The sequence below is a fragment of the Oncorhynchus gorbuscha genome, linkage group LG26 (assembly GCF_021184085.1).
Source record: "Oncorhynchus gorbuscha isolate QuinsamMale2020 ecotype Even-year linkage group LG26, OgorEven_v1.0, whole genome shotgun sequence".
Taxonomy (NCBI): domain Eukaryota; kingdom Metazoa; phylum Chordata; class Actinopteri; order Salmoniformes; family Salmonidae; genus Oncorhynchus; species Oncorhynchus gorbuscha.
In genome coordinates, this window is record NC_060198.1 from 32855518 (window position 1) to 32873567 (window position 18050).

Consider the following 18050-nt stretch of genomic DNA (forward strand, 5'->3'; position numbering starts at 1 on the left):
TTTATTTAACTAGGCAAGTCAATTAAGAACAAATTCTTTTTTCAATGATGGCCTAGGAACAGTGGGTTAACTGCCTGTTCAGGGGCAGAACAACAGATTTATACCTTGTCAGCTCAGGGGTTTGAACTTGAAACCTTCCGGTTACTAGTCCAACGCTCTAACCACTAGTCTACCCTGCCGCCCCATCATATGAAAAGAAAACCAAGTAGTGCGCTAATAACGGATTTATTATGCCGTCTAATTTCTCAGGGCAAGCCCTGGTCCATGACCACTGCACTGCGTGAGGTTACCAGCCCTTCTGCATTGAAAAACGACAGCTGATCCCTCTATGGACATTTTATCCCCCCCAACGGACAATTACCCTGCCCACACCCAATGAACATTTATATTTACCATTGTCACGTTGTAAACATGTATACATAATAATAATAATAATCATATTTTTTTATTGTTTCATTCACACCTGCACTGCTGGAGCTCGGAGCTTAAGAATTTCACTGTACACTGCAACTACATCTGTGCATGTGATAAAAAAAGAGAAAAAAATCTAATATAAAACATCCACCTCATGCAGCAACAAGTGTCTATTGACCGACCTTCAAGCCCTTTCAACTGGGGTGAACATTCCTGCCTCTCCTATGACAGTCCGCCTCTGTCTGTCCCTTCATGGCATTTCTCACAGAATTACAATAAGTTGGAATTAGTTCAAAACGGGTGTTTCTTTCCGTTCTGTCCCGCTGCCCCGGCCACGCAGTAGGGTACTATGCCCACAGTGGCCAGGGGCACAGTGGCACTCTTACAGAAGGACAGCAGGTAGAACAGAGCCCTGGTGTGGGCTGGTGGCCTGAATGAGTCCAGTAGGTGGAGCAGCAGAAGTGTGGCGCCCACACATGCCAGCCTGTAGGTGGCGCCACCGCCAACTCTCCGGGCCTCGACGTAGAGGGGCGAGTGCAAGCCCAAGCCCAGGCCTAACAGAGTGCCGGTGTTGCGCAGGAGGCTGGCGAAGGGTGTAGTGTCTATGTGGACCCATTGGGGCCGCTGGCACCAGCGCTGGGCCTTGTCCAGGGTCCAGAGCAGGTCCACCCCCAGGCCCCTGAGGACCAGGTAAAGGCCCACAGCGAAGGAGAGCAGGGAGAGGGTGGTGTAGACATAGCGCCTCAGGCTAGCCCTGTAGATCCAGTGGACCCGGTCAAAGGTCTCCGCCACTAGGATGCCTAGGAAAACGGACAGGCTTGTCAAAGAGAAGTTCTTTCCCAGCTTTCACTTGCATGTTATCAATTGGGAAAACACCTAACAAAGGCGCCAGGGACCTACTACCATACCTTGTTCAAAGACACTTAAATCTTTTCTCTTGCCCATTCACCCTCTGAATGGAACACATACACAACAGGGTAGGGTGTAGGGTTTGATTTAGAATTCGGTATAAGAGTTGGAGCTCTCCACTGACCTGTGACGACCCCAGCGACAACCTGGTGAGGGAAGTGGGCAGCAATGAAAACCCTGGAGAGGCAGACACACACCTGCACACACCAGAAGACAGCCCACAGGATCCCGCGGACACACCTGACACACACACACACACAAACACACACACACACACACACACACACACACACACACACACACACACACACACACACACACACACACACACACACACACACACACACACACACACACACACACACACACACACACACACACACACACACACACACACACACACACACACACACACACACACACACACACGCACACACGGGGGAAAGACACACAGTCACCTAGAGTTGGATCATTCAATCTCGATAATTGTGTCTAGCGGATAAACTCTGATAAACAACATAAACAACCAAATTTGTCCTCTTACCAGTTCTTGATGTGACTCCCGTGTTCCTTGAGGAGGATGGCGAGGAGTGATGAGATCAGAGCGTAGTAAACCCCTGCAGCACTCATGGCATGACCCGACGGACTTCCTGTGAGAGGAGAACTGCTGTCAAGTACAGTTTTGCTTGAAAGAAAAATTGCGAACTGAATGGAATCCAACTGAATCAAACTGCACTCTATACTCCTCTGTAAACTGGTCATCTCTGTATACCTGTCGCAAGACCCACTGGTTGATGCTTATTTATAAAACCCTCTTAGGTCTCACTCCCCCCTATCTGAGATATCTACTGCAGCACTCACCCTCAACATACAACACCCATTCTGCCAGTCACGTTCTGTTAAAGTTCCCTAAAGCTTGTCTTATCAGTTCGCTGCAGCTAGCAAATGGAACGAGCTGCAACAAAAACTAAAACTGGACAGTTTTATCTCAATCTTTTCATTAAAAGACTCAATCATGGACGCTCTTACTGAGAGTTGTGGCTGCTTTGCGTGATGTATTGTTGTCTCTACATTCTTGTCCTTTGTGCTGTTGTCTGTGCCCAATAATTTTTGTACCCTGTTTTGTGCTGCTACCATGTTGTGCTGCTGCCATGTTGTGTTGCTACCATGCTGTGTTGTCATGTGTTGCTTCCATGCTATGTTGTTGTCTTAGGTCTCTCTGTATGTAGTGTTGTCTCTCTTGTCGTGATGTGTATTTTGTCCTATATTTTTATTTTATTTATTTTTATTTTTAATCCCAGCCCCCGTCCCCCCAGGAGGCCTTTTGCCTTTTGGTTGGCCGTCATTGTAAATAAGAATTCGTTCTTAACTGACTTGCCTAGTTAAATAAAGATATTTAAAAAATTAAAAAATAATAATGTAATTTAATTCATTTGAGTTGAAAATACTGCATGGATTCTCCAGAAGGGAAAGTGGTTTTGCCACCAGCAGCAGACAAACAGGCACTCACCTGGACTAGTCTCACAGGTCATAGGGAACTGCTCAATTTGTGGCGCTGATGAGTTGGCATAGTAAGGAGTCTCTTGAACCCACCAATAGGGACGCTCGCCAAACAGGATCCTGTGTAGACATGAGAGAGTAATATATCATGTATCTCATATTGAATCCTCCTCTGTCTGGCAACATACGAAATGGAGGGATCATCTTTTGGATCGTTCTCATAGCATTGTTAAAACATTCGGAACCTGCAGTATTTTCATCCTGGAAATATACATATTATATTGTTATTCTTTATCTTAGCATCTGAGCACTGTGATTAGTATTAGTATTAGCAGTCACCTACCATTTGAAGATAAGGTTGAGCCAGTCTCCCACCACAGCCACCCAGACCAGCTTGACCCCCACTGATTCCCGCAGGTGGAAACACACAGGGAAGAAGACAAAGAAGGTGTTCCGCAGGTCAGCTGCCATAGAAACAAACAGGAACCAGCTCTGAGTGTCCCTGTAGTGAGTCTGGAGGTATCGTGTGGTGCTAACCCCATAGGCGTGGACGGTGTCCATGGCTGCTCTCTAGTTCACTGTATCTGACAGTCACACTAACGTTAAGTACAGTCTTCGACAACTGATCTATAGCTCCTGCCTTGTCTGATATCCTATGTCAGAAGAGCAGAGGTGTCTGCTGAGTTGCCCGCTGGCAGTACCATAGTTCTGAGTGTATTGTCCGATAAAGTCGAGAGGTAGTGGTATGAGGTCTCTGTGCAGCCCTTGTAGTGTGTGCTACTTGTCTGTCCAGTGCCCACCTGTCACCACTGCCATCCCTTTTATACCCTGTGTGAACACCTGGTCACTCCACCACGCCTGATCTTTGAACTGGAGAGAGTGGGGAGGGAAAAGAACTGGACAAACATTACATCATGACCGACTGCACTGGAGCCAGCTGGTCAGTGCATCACCATGGGGACTACCTGTGGCCTTGTATTGCTGGACCCCCCCCCCACACACACACACACACACACACACACACACACACACACACACACACACACACACACACACACACATGCACGCACGCGCGAACACACACACCAGTGGCGGCTGGTGGGAGGAGCTATAGGAGGACGGGTTCATTGTAATGGCTGGGACGGAATCAATGGAACGGTATCAAACACATCAAACATATGGAAACCACAAGCTTGACTCTGTTCCATTAATTCCATTCCAGCCATTACAATGAGCCAGTCCTGCTATTGTTCCTCCCACCAGCCTCCGCTGAAAGACATATGCATGCACACATACTCATCACCACCGTCACGTGTCATGCATGTGCAGGGGCTGCTCCTCCAGTTATCGCTCCCTGCCCTGTTGAGAGCTCAGAGTGAGTAGATGCCAGACGAAGTAAATGTGTGTTCTTTTTCCACCGCCGCCTGATTGCCCTCTTATGGAGTTGAACAATATCAAGAGTATGGGTTCAATATAAGCGCCAATGAATCGCTGATGGATTTCTCCTTTCAAAAGTGCAATATCTCTCAATGTCTCATTGATCCATCATTCTTATTTCATTCAATGACTGCTTTAAACTACATGTACTCTCCAAGGGTTCCAAAAGGGTCCTTTGGCTGTCCCCATAGGAGAACCCTTTTTGGTTCCACGTGGGACACTTTTGAGTTCCATGTAGAACCCTCTGTGGAAAGGGTCCTACTTGGAACCCAAAAGGGTTCTACCTGAAACCAAAACGATTCTACCTGGAACCAAAAAGGGTGCTCCTGTGGGGACAGCCGAAGGACCCTTTTAGGTTCTAGATAGCTCCTTTTTTCCTAAGAGTGTATGGTTAACCATTTTAAGAAAGAGGACTTTTCCAGGACATACTACTTTGCACGTGTTGCTGAAGGCCAAAGGAGGAGGGGAAAAAAAGAGGGCAATATGGAAAAACCCACACTGGACAGGCATGCCGAGCTAGTGATGGAAAAGAGTGTAGCCTCGTTTAGTGAGGGTAGGCATGGAGGGAAGAGGAGGGGAGGATGAGAGGGTCTGTGTTTACTTCTAGCTGAGTGTTCCCAGCCACCATCCTCCAACCAGCACAAGTTTCCAAGGTGATATGTTATCTGGCCGTGGCCGGCTGACAGACATTAGGCCTGTTCCTTGCCTGCTGCTGATGCTGTTGTTTGCTCCAAAAACCATAATCTTCCCCAGGGAGCTAAAAATAACACTAGCATGGCCCCACTGTGCAGCCCACCACACGTACACACACACACACACACACACACACACACACACACACACACACACACACACACACACACACACACACACACACACACACACACACACACACACACACACACACACACACACACACACACACATCCTACAATTCCCATTTCATGTCCGTCCCCCACCCCTCCAATTGCCCTAATGGAGCGGATGGCTTTTCCTTGAGAAACACGTTTAGGGAGAGGGGAGACAAGTGAACGTGTGTGTGGGGTGGGGTGGGGAAACCAGGTGAGAGATGCATGATGTAAGTGTGTTTTGTTGAACTCTTCCCTGATGGTATAATAGGACATATTTTTGCGATATTTATTCATGTAACATTTGTAAATCCATTACAAACCTGTTGATATTTTCTAGCCAGCCAAGGGACTGCTACTGGTGTGAGATTGAAACTCAAGGAGGTCATTAACTGTGGTTGATCTCTGCTATGAAACATGTAACTGTGAATATGTTTACTCAGCCAAGAGCCTCTTGTTTATGTCTACACAAATACGTCTGTGATTAACAAGGCAATTGTCTTAATTGCGCCATGTTGATTACCAGAGTGCTTTTAACCAGGCTTAATAAACAGAGTTAAAACAGAGGTTAAACCGGGCACTCCATCACCAATAATGCCCTTGCCATAGACCACATCACCAACATCACTGCCCTGCACCCCAAGGTACCATCTGTCCCAGTGGACTGTGCTGATAAACTAGAGAAAAACACACAGTTGTCCAAATATTGAATGTTCAGCCAATGGTTGTCTGCTTTGTATGGAGATCAGTCCTCTGAGCTGTGGCTGTTTGGGACTGTGAGTTATGACCAAACCATGTCTATCAGTTAATGATTACAGACACCCCCAACACATTCATCACAAGTGTGAGGATGCATGATGCATTAGAGAGTAAACCTGTGCAGGTCACCATGCGTTCATTACATTGTCTAGTGTCGCTGTTGTTCACCACGTTATAAAAGGAGGATAACGGTCTCCTGGAGTCTTTTAGCACCAGGGAATCACAAGGCTCAGACTGTTGCGGAAATAATGCATTGATCTCAATGGGAGATTTTTGGATTCTTCCCCGAGTTTCTGGACTCTGTCAGCATCCTCTTTCATCAGTTGGAGAGGCTTACCTTTGAGGAAGTTCCAAAGGGTAGTCAAATACTGCGGTCTCACACCATGCATAAGGCCTAGATTTCATTTCATTGATGGTTTATTTTAATAGGGACGGGTACAAGCACATTGAAAAATTGAATAAACAATCATCTGATGTGCTGCATCAGATATATATTAGTGTATTAAAATAGCATCACTGTGTTTACACAATACAATTTAGCCATAAAGTTGAGGTTTTGTTTATAAAGTCGCCTGGTCTGTTCAACATTTATGCATCTGTTATAGAAGTTGTTGTTGGATCAAAGGGAGTGTTGTACTATACTATCACGGACCTCAACTTGTAGGCAACTTTCCATCTATTGCCCTTGAGAATAGACAGATGAAGGTATAGTATGTGACACCCATGTTGCTCTCGATGTCTCGCCAGGCAGTCTGCCAAGAGAATCCACATGATAAACAGTCCTGTTATGACAGTAAGGTTCTTTATAGAAACTTCCAACATACTTTCCCAAGTCAGTTCAGACTCTTCGCAGCATGCCTTGAACCAAGAGACCCTGACATTGAGTACTTTTTGCTCGATTTTCTTGTTGCCATAAAGAACAACATTTCCCATGGTTGAAGTTACCTAATAGTTGTGCATGGGTCTTTCATTATGAAATGAAAATCAAGCTCAAGTGAACTCAGGTAAATAGCTAAAGATGTGTGGTTTTATCTGGCCAGCATTTGATCTAATGTTGTGTAGAACTATGTTATCTTTCCATGTAGGCTATAGGCTATCCTGTGTATATTCCTCTATTCAAGTCTTCTTACTGCTTAGTCTAAGTCTAGTAATCTTGGTGCAGACTTTTCAACTCCAAGGGAGTGACTCTCAGAATGAAGGTGCCTCTGGAGAGACTGACAACCAGTATTTGGTCTACCACTGAGATCAGTGTGTGGGGTGGGGGGGGAGTTCTTACCAGTAACTGGAGCAGTCTACTGGTCATGACTCATGACCGTTATATGGTTAGTGGAGCAGGAAGGTCACAGGGCGAGGACGTTGGGGTGACCAGCACTAGGCAGATGAGAGTTTGAATCCAGTGGAAAATGTCCCTCACATTAACACAGAGGCAGTTATCTCCTCTTTATTTAGGGGGAAGGGGGTGTGGTTGCTATGTCAGGAGTCAAGTTAGGAATTTGACAAATGAAGTTCCTTCGTTTTCCACTGAGTGCTTTTAAAAATGATTTTTGTTACAAATGTTTCCTGTTTTAACCAAGCCAGCCTGCAGGCATTAATTAGAATGGACGACAAACCAAAGTGTCCTTAGTGTCTGACTGAAATCATGCGAACCCATAGGAACGTTTTCTCTGACACCATTAACTCCAGTGTTGATTTAATGTATCCATTCCCCTCACATTCTAACACTTTAACATCTGGTCTGTAACTGAATGTCTACACAGTCTGAGTGGAATTTATTGAAAGTGGAAGGTTAAATTCAAACAGACGCTTTGCAACACAAGTGGGAGTAAACATGTGTGTGTGTGTGTGTGTGTGTGTGTGTGTGTGTGTGTGTGTGTGTGTGTGTGTGTGTGTGTGTGTGTGTGTGTGTGTGTGTGTGTGTGTGTGTGTGTGTGTGTGTGTGTGTGTGTGTGTGTGTGTGTGTGTGTGTGTGTGTGTGTGTGTGTGTGTGTGTGTGTGTGATGAGCAGCCTACACAGGTCTAAGAGGCACTGAGCACCGGAGCAGAAATCCATCACTCCAAAATGTGGACAAAGTTCAGCGTAAGAGGCCCGTTACCTGCATGGACATTCCTTCAAATATTTACGATGGCCACCGAGAGGAGGTCATTTTCAGGTCACCTTTTGTAAGGATTGGAGGCTGCGCCAATATATGTTACAAAATCTGTGGGTTATCCAATGAAATTACAGACTCGCAATGGCCTTAAAAAATGACAAAATCTTGTGCAACAAACCCCCCAGAAATGCTTGTTTACAGGAAATAACTTGCAGTGCTGTTTAAATTTGTTACCCTATTGTACTGTGAAAAAAAATTCTAAGTTAATTCTTATCCAGGCTGTATCACAACCGGCCGTGATTGTCCCATAGGGTGGTGCACAGTTGACCCAGCGTCGTCTGGGTTTGGCCGGTGTAGGCCGTCATTGTAGATAAGAATTTGTTCTTAACTGACTTGCCTAGTTAAATAAAGGTTAAAAAAATGTTTTCAATGTATTAAAATGCATTACAACAAGAACCTGTGTTCCCATGAAGTGAGGAGGGGTGGGGAGTTCATTCACCCACTTTGATCTGGTCTCTACAGACACCATGGGGAGTAGAAAGACTGAAAAAACAGGAAACAGCTGAGGTCCGGCCCATTTTAAACAATTATTTTTATTGGGAGAGACAACTAGACACATTCATTCTTGTGTGTAAGGTAAAAACATAAACAAAACAATCAACGGAGAGTCCCAGCTTCCTCCTCATACAGAGAGTGGTCAGACGAAAGTGAATTGAAAAGCATCAGTGCAGTGATAAAGTATTCAAATGAGCAGATATAAACCTATACTGTATTGAGTTGAATATATATATACAGTGGAGGTAGCATTTAGAGGGTGAATGGGCAAGACAAAAGATTTAAGTGCTGTTGGACAGGGTATGATAGCAGGTGCCAGGCACAAGGCAACGCCGCTGGGTTTTTCCACTCTTAAACAGTTTCCCGTGTGTATCAAGAATGGTCCACCACCCAAAGGACACCCAGCCAACTTGAAACAACTGCGGGAAGCATTGGAGTCAATTTGGGCCAGCATCCCTGTGGAACACTTTTGACAACTTGTAGAGTCCATGCCAAGTTAGAAATCCAATGCTGTTTCTTAATGATTTCAAATGTTGTCTTGATTCACATTTGTATAAGTGTTTTAGTGTTTAGCGCAGAGCACACTCAGGATTGGGACTGGGGACTTTTTTTTTCACTCTTCAAACTTCATGGTCCCTTCAAACCCATTGTAGGTGAAGGGTTCAACGACTGGGCTGCATGCGTCTTCAGCCAAGCAGGCCATCTTGTTATTTTCACAGTTTCCCTCTGACCCCGGACTGATGTACACCCCGTCTGGAGAGTGAATAGACGGGTCCTCATCGAAGTAGTTATGTGGTCTCAGGATCACTCCGCCTCCATTTCCAACGGTAACTGTGTTGGGGATGTCCTCGGCATGGGGAATGTGGAGGAAGCCGGTGGTTACCCAGGCAACCAGGTCCTAGACGAAAAAGCACTCATTTGGTGACTACCAAACCTTCGTTTATCAATGACCTGAAAATGTGCAAATCTCAAGAGAGGGGTAAAATATATGTAAGGACAACGGCACATAAGTTCAAAAACACACCTGGTTCTCAATGTTCTCGTCATCCTCAATGTACTTGCTGAAGTCCACTGCTGGTGTCCACATGTTGTTCTGACTGTACAGGCTACTGCTGGTCTGCTCGGAGTCTTTGTGCTTAGTGATGGCCACTTTATACCTGTCAAATAAAATAACAAAAGTTGGTCAAACTGCTTTGCCTTTGGTCTACCTGTAACCTGTGTTTTAGGAAGTAGGACCTTCCTTAGGAGGAGAGGGGAGGGGAGGGAGACTCACCTAGCCCAAGACATGGACTTCTCCTCTGGCTCCGTCTCTGGAAGGCTGTCACCTGTGAAGCTGACCACCTGGAGGCGGTAGGAGCGCTGGTGGCCCCAGCGGTTGGTGCGGTTGCTGGCGATGTGAAGGTAGCGTGGCGTCTTGGTGTCGTAGCGGAGAGCAGCCTCCTTCTCAGTCTTTAGCTGGGCCTCCACCAGCTGAGGAACCATGGCATAGCGCTCCGGCATCCAGGGTAAAGACACATTCATAAACTTCATGTCCTTGGTCTGGAATACATTCTCAACCCCTGTGGTACAGAAACCCAATTCAAAATTCTAAATATTTGATAATGTTATAATCCTATCATTGAAATGAAAGATAACTCACAGACACGTCCAGCACCAATGTAACCAACTGGGGTTCAAACCAGGTCTTCAGTGGCCACAAGAACATTTAAAACATTTATAACTGTGCTTGACCTTTCATCGGTTCATACTCGGCCAAATGTATTGTTCACACTTACCCAACACGTCCAGGTCAACTTTGAAGTTGATGAAATGAGTGTGGATGTTCCCAATAGTATTTTCTGCCACCTGGTGTCCGTATTTGAGATTGCCGTCAACATTGAAAGATGACGATATGTATCCAGTGGCATGCACTTTGGCCTCAACAGAGCCGCTCTGATAAAAAATGAAGTCCCACAAGTAGTCATAGTTACCTATGGCCGTAATGGTCCTAAAAACTAAGGCACTGTTAACCATGCCTCCATAACTATTGCTGAAAAAGTCAGAGAAGTGTCTTCTGAGAGGACGGCCTGTATTGTGCTCAAAAAGGCAAATTGAATTCCTGAATCTCTGAGGTGCACTGACGTCAATGTATCGGAAAGTGTCGATGTAGGTTGCCGCGTACGGACAATCCACGCCTCGAACGAGCTCGTGCGCAAAGCGACCTATTCCGATACTAGAGTCCAAAAACTTAGTCAGAATCATGCCGGGTGTGATGGAACCATAAACTGACATTGCCTCTTGAACACTAACCTCATAAGCTATCCTCTCCCCCTTGAAACGAACGTCAAAAACTCTCATACCGGTGAGGGAACTCAGACCAAACGCAAAACTCCATTCGAGATACATAACATGATTATTCTTGACACTGAAGCGTTTACCTTGCGCATAAAACTGCTGAGGGCTTAAACCGGTGGGTTTACTTTTAGGTTTGAGTGATGCATAGTTCTGGACAGGTTTATAGACAATTTTAGTCACTTTTCCATCATCATATTGTTTTAGAAGATCCTCCACACTGTCGAAGTACTGTCCGTTATAAAGCAATCTCTTCACACTCCAAAGAGACGCGTTGGTGCTTTCGTGGTTGATTAAAACTTCCAAACCTACAGGGTGGATGTACATCCCACTCAAATCACGAAAGAAAGATATCCATGTCTGTCTCTCTCCCGATTTGACACCCCGAGGCATGCCTTCGAAATAATTCAGGGTTTTCTCTTTACTGACATCAAAACTTTCTTTCACAATTTTACCAAGTTTTGTAAATACCTCTTCATTAATAAACTTGGAAATAAGTGCATATTCACCAATGGTGACCGTACGCGCATTGATGGGCAACTCTTCTTTATACTTCTCAACGGTGACATCGCGGTGGTAAATCGGGTTGGGGAGAGGTCCCACCACATATTCTTTAATGTGCCCAAGGGTGCCATAGAAAACCACCGCAGTCGCCTCTCTCACCGGCTTGGGCTTATTGTTATCTAGGTAGCCAAGCGCACCTGCTTTCCTTGGCAACAAAACATCAATTAAGAAGAGGAAATTCCCTGAAGGCTTTGTAAGCGCATTGACAGAAATATCCAAGTCTTTCTGATTACTCATATAGTCGCGGACTTGGAGATATTCCTCGGCGGACAGGTCAGCAAACACCGCGCTGCGTTCATTGTGTTTTCCCTTGAAAACATGATGCGGCTTCGAGGAGCATTTGGGCAGCCTACCCGAGTAAAGACATACAATGACAATATTCGCTATTATTGAGATCAGGCCAAAGAGTATCAATAACCATTTAACTAATGAAGTCATTCTCAAAACCATCATCTAAACACCATGGGGTGTTCTGGATAGAGGAGGCGATTGCGAGGAGCCTAATTTAAGATTAGGCGCGCAAGTGAATTTGGGATGAGCCACACCCGTCCGTCCCTCGTCCCACCCCCACGCAGCACCCTCAAGAAATGCAAAGTTGTCCCATACTTTGAATAAAGTTATGCAATTGCCGGGATTTAATCCAATAGTTTTTGGATAAAGGCCAACATTCCTCCTGCGTAAAGTGTATTTTACGCACATACTGTGGAGGGTGGCACGTTCGTGTCAAATAAATACTCGTTCAAGGGACTTGGTTATGTTGATATATTTTTTAAAGATATTTTTATTTGTACATGTAAAATGTGGTTTGCAAGAGCAACTTCTTCTTGAAGTTGAAATACACTATAATGGTTATTTTTGTTTGGAAGCCTCTATAAACCAGGCATCACGCGCAGACAAAACAATTGATGGTGTTGCTTTTGTTGATATTCACTAGACTGGGACTCACTGCACTGTCGAAGTGAAAAAACGCCTTGATTCGTCTGTTGTCGCCCGCAGTGTTTCCTGGACACTGGTGGGAATAGTTTTCCGTTTCGGAACGCAGCCAACATTCTCTTCCCAACATTTGATGTAAGTGGAAAGCCACAGGTCTTGGCAGCCTTTCTGAAAGTCCTCCGTTTGAAGTAGGTTTATAGTGTATAGCGCTCCTCACTTTTCTTTCTGTGGCAAGCCGTAAAAGGAGCTCTCTTATTCTAACCAACAAACACAGCTATAACTCTTAGTTGCTACATCCATTTTTTGGATATAGGCTATACATGAATGATATAGCGTATACCCATTGATTCATGAGGTAGTTCAACTGTCGTAGACTTAGCCCATCAGAACCCAACATATAAGCTTGTTTTACACCAATGTTTGTAAACAAGGTAGGCCTAAATGTAAATGAACAATGTATACCCTCAAAACATGGCTAACAGAGACAATGTTGTATTAGCAACTGATAATTATGAGCTTATAAAGCAGCACAGGGACTTCACCATAGTAGGGGAGAAAAGGGGCAAACACCATCTTGAGAACTGAGTGTGTTACTTGCAAATTACTGGAAGTGTATACTCCAGGTTGCAATCCTTATTAAACAAACTAACCTCTGAACATATACGTTTCCTGTGGTCTCTTGTATGAACATAGGCCAGAAATCCCTTACAACTGTTTGCATCTGAGTGATTGAAGCAGGGTGAACAGGGCATGGCTGGGGTCCCTGATGATCATCTTGGATTTCCTGCGACACCTGGTGTTGTAGGTGTCCTGTAGGGCAGGCGGTGTGCACCCAATGGTGAATTTGACTGCACGTGTCACCCTCTGAAGCGCCTTACGGTCCGTGGCGGTGGAGTTGCTGTAAGTGATGCAGCCCAACAGTATGCTCTCGATGATGCACCTGTAGAACACTGTGGAGGGCCCTTCGGTACAGGCCGAATTTCTTCTGCATCCCGAGGTTGAAGAGTCACTGTCGTGCCTTCTTCACGTGTCCGTGTGGTTAGACCATTTCAGGTTCTCTGAGATGTGTACACCAAGGAATTTTAAGTTATTGACTGTCTCCACGGCGACCCCGTTGATGAGAATGGGGGCGTGTCCAGCCTGGTTCCTCCTGAAGTCCACAATCAGCTCCTTTGTTTTTCTAACATTGAGGGAGAGGTTGTTTCCCTGGCACCACGCCGTCAGAGCCTTTCTCCTACCTGTAAACTGTCTTGTCGTTGTTGGTAATCAGGCCTGCTACTGTCGTGTTGTCAGCAAACTTGATGATGATTATTATTATTATTAAGTTGGAACTGTGTGAGGCCACACAGTCGTGCGTATACAGGGAATACAGAAGGGGACTGAGGACGCGCCCTTGTGGGGCCCCTGTGTTGAGAATCAGTGTCGACGAGGTAATGTTGCCTACCTTCACCACCTGGGGGTGTCCCGTCAGGAGGCCAAGGACCCAGTTGCATAAGGAGGAGTTCAGACCCTATGATATTGAAGAACAAGCTGTAGTCGATGAACAGCATCCTCACATATGCATTCCTTTTGTCCAGGTGGCTAAGGGCAGTGTACAGTGCAATGGCGATTGCGTCGTCTGTGGATCTGTCAGGGTGGTAGGCGAATTGGAGAGAGTCGAGTGTGTCAGGGAGGGAGGTGATATGGTCTTTGACTAGAATCTTTAAGTACTTCATGATAACAGAGGTGAGTGCTACTGGTCGGTAGTCATTCAGTTCAGTTACTTTCCCTTTCTTGGGCACAGGGATGATAGTGGACATCTTGAAGGTGTATATAGCGGCCTGACCGATATGACCTAGTCAGAGAAAACGTCAGAGAAGACAACAGCCAGCTGGTCTGCACATGCTCTGAGGGCAGGGCTAGCAATGCCGTCTGAGCCGGCAGCCTTGTGAGGGTTAACACATTTGAATGATTTACATATGTCCTGGGTGTGTAGCCCACGTTGTCATCGGGGGCTCTCCTCAGCAGCTTAGGGTCATTGTGCTCAAATCATGAGAAAAAAGTGTTTAGCTCGTTCGGTAGTGGGGCGTTGGTGACCGCGATATGGATGGCTTCCTTTTTTATGCGTCAATTAAGGAATATAGCTTTAATTTCAGGATTAACTGGTATATTTGGATACATTTTATTCCCCATATTCTATTTATCCAATATAGCAACACAATTCATAATTAAAAAATAAATGTTTTGCTTAGGGCCCCCAAAACGCTAGGCTGCATGTGTGGTTATCGATGTGGGTATGGAGACCTGATTGATCACCCGTGGCTGACAGGTGTATAAAATCAAGCACAGAGCCATTCAATCTCCATAGACAAACACTGGCAGTAGAATGGCCTTGCTGAAGAGCTCAGTGACTTTCAACGATCCGCAAGCATAGTATGCCACCTTTCCAACAAGTCAGTTTGTTAGATTTTTGCCCCAGTCAAATGTAAGTGCCGTTATTGTGAAGTGGAAACGTCTAGGAGCAACAAAAGCTCAGGTGCGAAGTGGTAGGCCACACAAGCTGACAGAACAGGACTGTCGAGTGCTGAAGTGCATAGCGCATAAACGTTTTGTCCTCGGTTGCAACGCTCACTAGCAAGTTCCAAACTGGCTCTGGAAGCAACGTCAGCACAAGACCTGTTCGTCGGGAGCGTCATGAAATGAGTTTCCATGGTCGTGCAGCCCCACACAAGCCTAAGATCACCATGCATAATGCCAAGCATTGGCTGGAGTGGCGTAAAGCTTGCCACTATTGGACTCTGGAGCAGTGGAAACGCGTTCTCTGGAGTGATGAATCACGCTTCACCATCTGGCAGTCTGACAGATGAATCCAGGTTTGACGGATGCCAGGAGAATGCTATGTGCCGAATGCATAGTGCCTTCTGTAAAGTTTGGTGGAAGAGGAATAATATAACAATTACATTTACTTTTGATCCATTTACTTTCAATTATATTTAAAACCAAATACTTTGACTTTCTCTCAAGTAATATTTTACTGGGTGACTTTCACTTTTCCTTGAGTCATTTTCTATTAAGGTAGAGTATCTTTACTTTTCCACCACTGTCTTTAATGTACCCGAGGGTGCCATGGAGAACCTCCCTCCTCGGGTCTCTCACCGGCTTGGGTCCATTGTCATCCAGGTAGAGCATCGTATCCACTTTATTTGGCAGCAAAATGGTTGATTAAAGTAATCATCAAAAGGCATAGTTTGTGAGTAGTACGAAATGTTTATGTCTGGAATTGTGCCCATGTAGTCGCATACTTGACGATATCCCTCAGCTGATATGTCAGCAAAAACAACGCTGCGCTCCTTGTGTTCACCCGTTATAGGGTGGAGAGGTTGAGCAAGGAATTGTTGCCCTGCTGTCACATCTCTCATATTAAGCCATATTAGAACAATGTTCCCCATTACTGAGGCAATGCCAAGGACTATCAATATCCATTTGACTAGCGAATACATTCCTTGAGCGACCATTTTGCAGGGGAGGTCTGAAGAAAGCGGTAAAGGAACGGTTGCCAGTTGTATATATTGTGAGAGGTGCACATCTTATCTGAGATGACCAGCCCACACCAACCATTCCCTTTAAGTGTATTAACAACATTCACATCACAGGGTTGCATTTACAGCTGGATGGGATCTTTTGGAACATTGTTCAGGTCAGGATCAGATGTAACCCCTGACAAGACTTACCTTTAAGAACCAACTGTATCATATATAAGAGTACAATAAACCTAAGCAGGCACTAATGCTACTCTAAACAACCACTGTTCTGTATACAGTAAAGTAATGTGCTGAAGACTCACCGTCTCTCTAAACTCTCACTATATACGAACATTTCATATCACATCCGTGAGCAGGGTTGGGGAGTTATCTCAATAAAACTGATTACAAAAAAGACAAGCAATCAGCTATTTTACCAGCAAAAATATTTTAAACAGATTAGATACTTAAAAAATAGATGATTATTTAAAATCTTATTTTATTGGTAACATACGTGTTTAGCAGATATTGCGGGTGTAGCTGTGACTAAGATACCGTAGAATAGTATAGAGTACAGTTTACACATATGAGAGGAGTAAAAGTGGCCAGTGATTCCTAATCTATGTCTATAGGCAGCATCCTCTTGTGTGCTGGAGATTGCTGTTTAACAGTCAGTGGTGTAGTATAGAATACAGTATATACATATGAAATGGGTGATGCAATATGCAAACACAATTTAAAAGTGACTAAGATACTGTATAATATTGTGGAGTGCAGTTTATACATCAGAGATGAGTAATGCTAGATAAGGGACATTATTGATGTGGCCAGTGATTCCTAATCTATGTCTATAGGCAGCCACCTCTGATGTGCTAGTGATGTCTGTTTAGCAGTCGGATGGCCTTGAGATTGAAAAACAGCTTCAGTCTCGGTGCCAGCTTTGATGCACCTGTACTGACCTCACCTTCTGGATGATAACGGGGTGAACAGGCAGTGGCTCGGGTGGTTGGTGTCCTTGATTATCTTTTTGACCTTCCTATGGCATCGGGTGCTGTAGGTGTCCAGGAGGGTGGGAAGTTCACCCCCGGTAATGCGTTGCGCAGACCACACCACCCTCTGGCGAGCTTTGTGGTTGTGGGCAGTGCAGTTGCTGTACCAGGCGGTGATTCAGCCCGACAGGATGCTCTCAATTGTGCATCTATAAAAGTTTGTGAGGGTTTTGTGTTAAGCCACATTTCATTAGCCTCCTGAGGTTGAAGAGGCGCTGTTGTTGCGCCTTCTTCACCACACTGTCTGTGGGGTTGGACAATTTCCGTTTGTCAGTGATGTGTACACCGATACTCAAGTTGAAATTTGTTCCACCTGAGTGAGTCTAACTACAAGTCAGAGACCACTATGACACACCAAATCCGTTTGATGGGTCCTTTTCATCTTCTTCTATTGCCTCTTAAGGGGAAAGTAATCCAAAAGAAACTAAAATTAAAACATACTACGTTACTGAGTTTGGGTAATCCCAAAATTACATTACTTAGAAAGTACAGGTTACATTTAGAAAGTAACCTACACAACCTTGCCCATGACCAACCAGCAGCCAATTCTAGATTATTTCCCATTATTTAGCCTGTTATACATTACCTCTTGCGTGCACTTCCCTATACCACCACTACATAGTGTAGTGACCCCAAACTCAACTCTGGACCTCAAAGCCACTGCTTTTTTATTTTCTTCCATTGTTCCCCTCTAATCAGGGACTGATTTAGACCTGGGTGCAATTAATGATCAAGTACAACAAACCAGCAGGCTCCAGACCTCTTAGGGTAAGAGTTGAATACTGCTGTAGTCGATTAAAGTTCCCCTATATCCATCAAGTTTTTATGAGAGTAAAGGCCTGCCGCATAAAAATACATCACGACAAGTGTGAAAGAAACAGGATGTGTCCTTACAATTCTGTAAATGTTTACAATTTGTTCACTCGACATGGTAGGATCTGTGTGTCGGTAAAATTAATTGTGCATCGAATTGTGGTGAAATTTCTTACGCAATTTGATAGAATAATCATCATGTTGAGGTAAATTTGCAGTCACACGTTGCTATGATGTGTGGTCATCCCACTGCAACTTGGTAAAGCATGCAGTTGTCTACACTCCAGGGTGCTGAAAGCACGCTGGATGCTCCTTTCCAATCACAATCAAGGGTCTTAATTTGTATGC

At 44.9% G+C, this 18050-nt stretch overlaps 2 protein-coding genes across 2 annotated transcripts; both read right to left on the bottom strand.

Annotated features, from left to right (window-relative positions):
• Positions 1-429: 429 nt before the first annotated feature.
• On the bottom strand, positions 430-3620 carry LOC124015858 (glucose-6-phosphatase catalytic subunit 1-like). The gene is made up of 5 exons (XM_046331332.1): positions 3167-3620; positions 2834-2943; positions 1868-1973; positions 1448-1563; positions 430-1214 (listed from the first exon to the last, which is right to left on the bottom strand). Exons 1-5 carry the CDS (start codon positions 3382-3384, stop codon positions 706-708), a joined length of 1059 nt encoding a protein of 352 aa, XP_046187288.1. The 5' UTR covers positions 3385-3620; the 3' UTR covers positions 430-705.
• A 4911-nt stretch (positions 3621-8531) lies between these two features.
• LOC124015757 (primary amine oxidase, liver isozyme-like) lies at positions 8532-11917 on the bottom strand. The gene is made up of 4 exons (XM_046331210.1): positions 10288-11917; positions 9786-10071; positions 9537-9669; positions 8532-9410 (listed from the first exon to the last, which is right to left on the bottom strand). Exons 1-4 carry the CDS (start codon positions 11858-11860, stop codon positions 9126-9128), a joined length of 2277 nt encoding a protein of 758 aa, XP_046187166.1. The 5' UTR covers positions 11861-11917; the 3' UTR covers positions 8532-9125.
• Positions 11918-18050: the final 6133 nt, after the last annotated feature.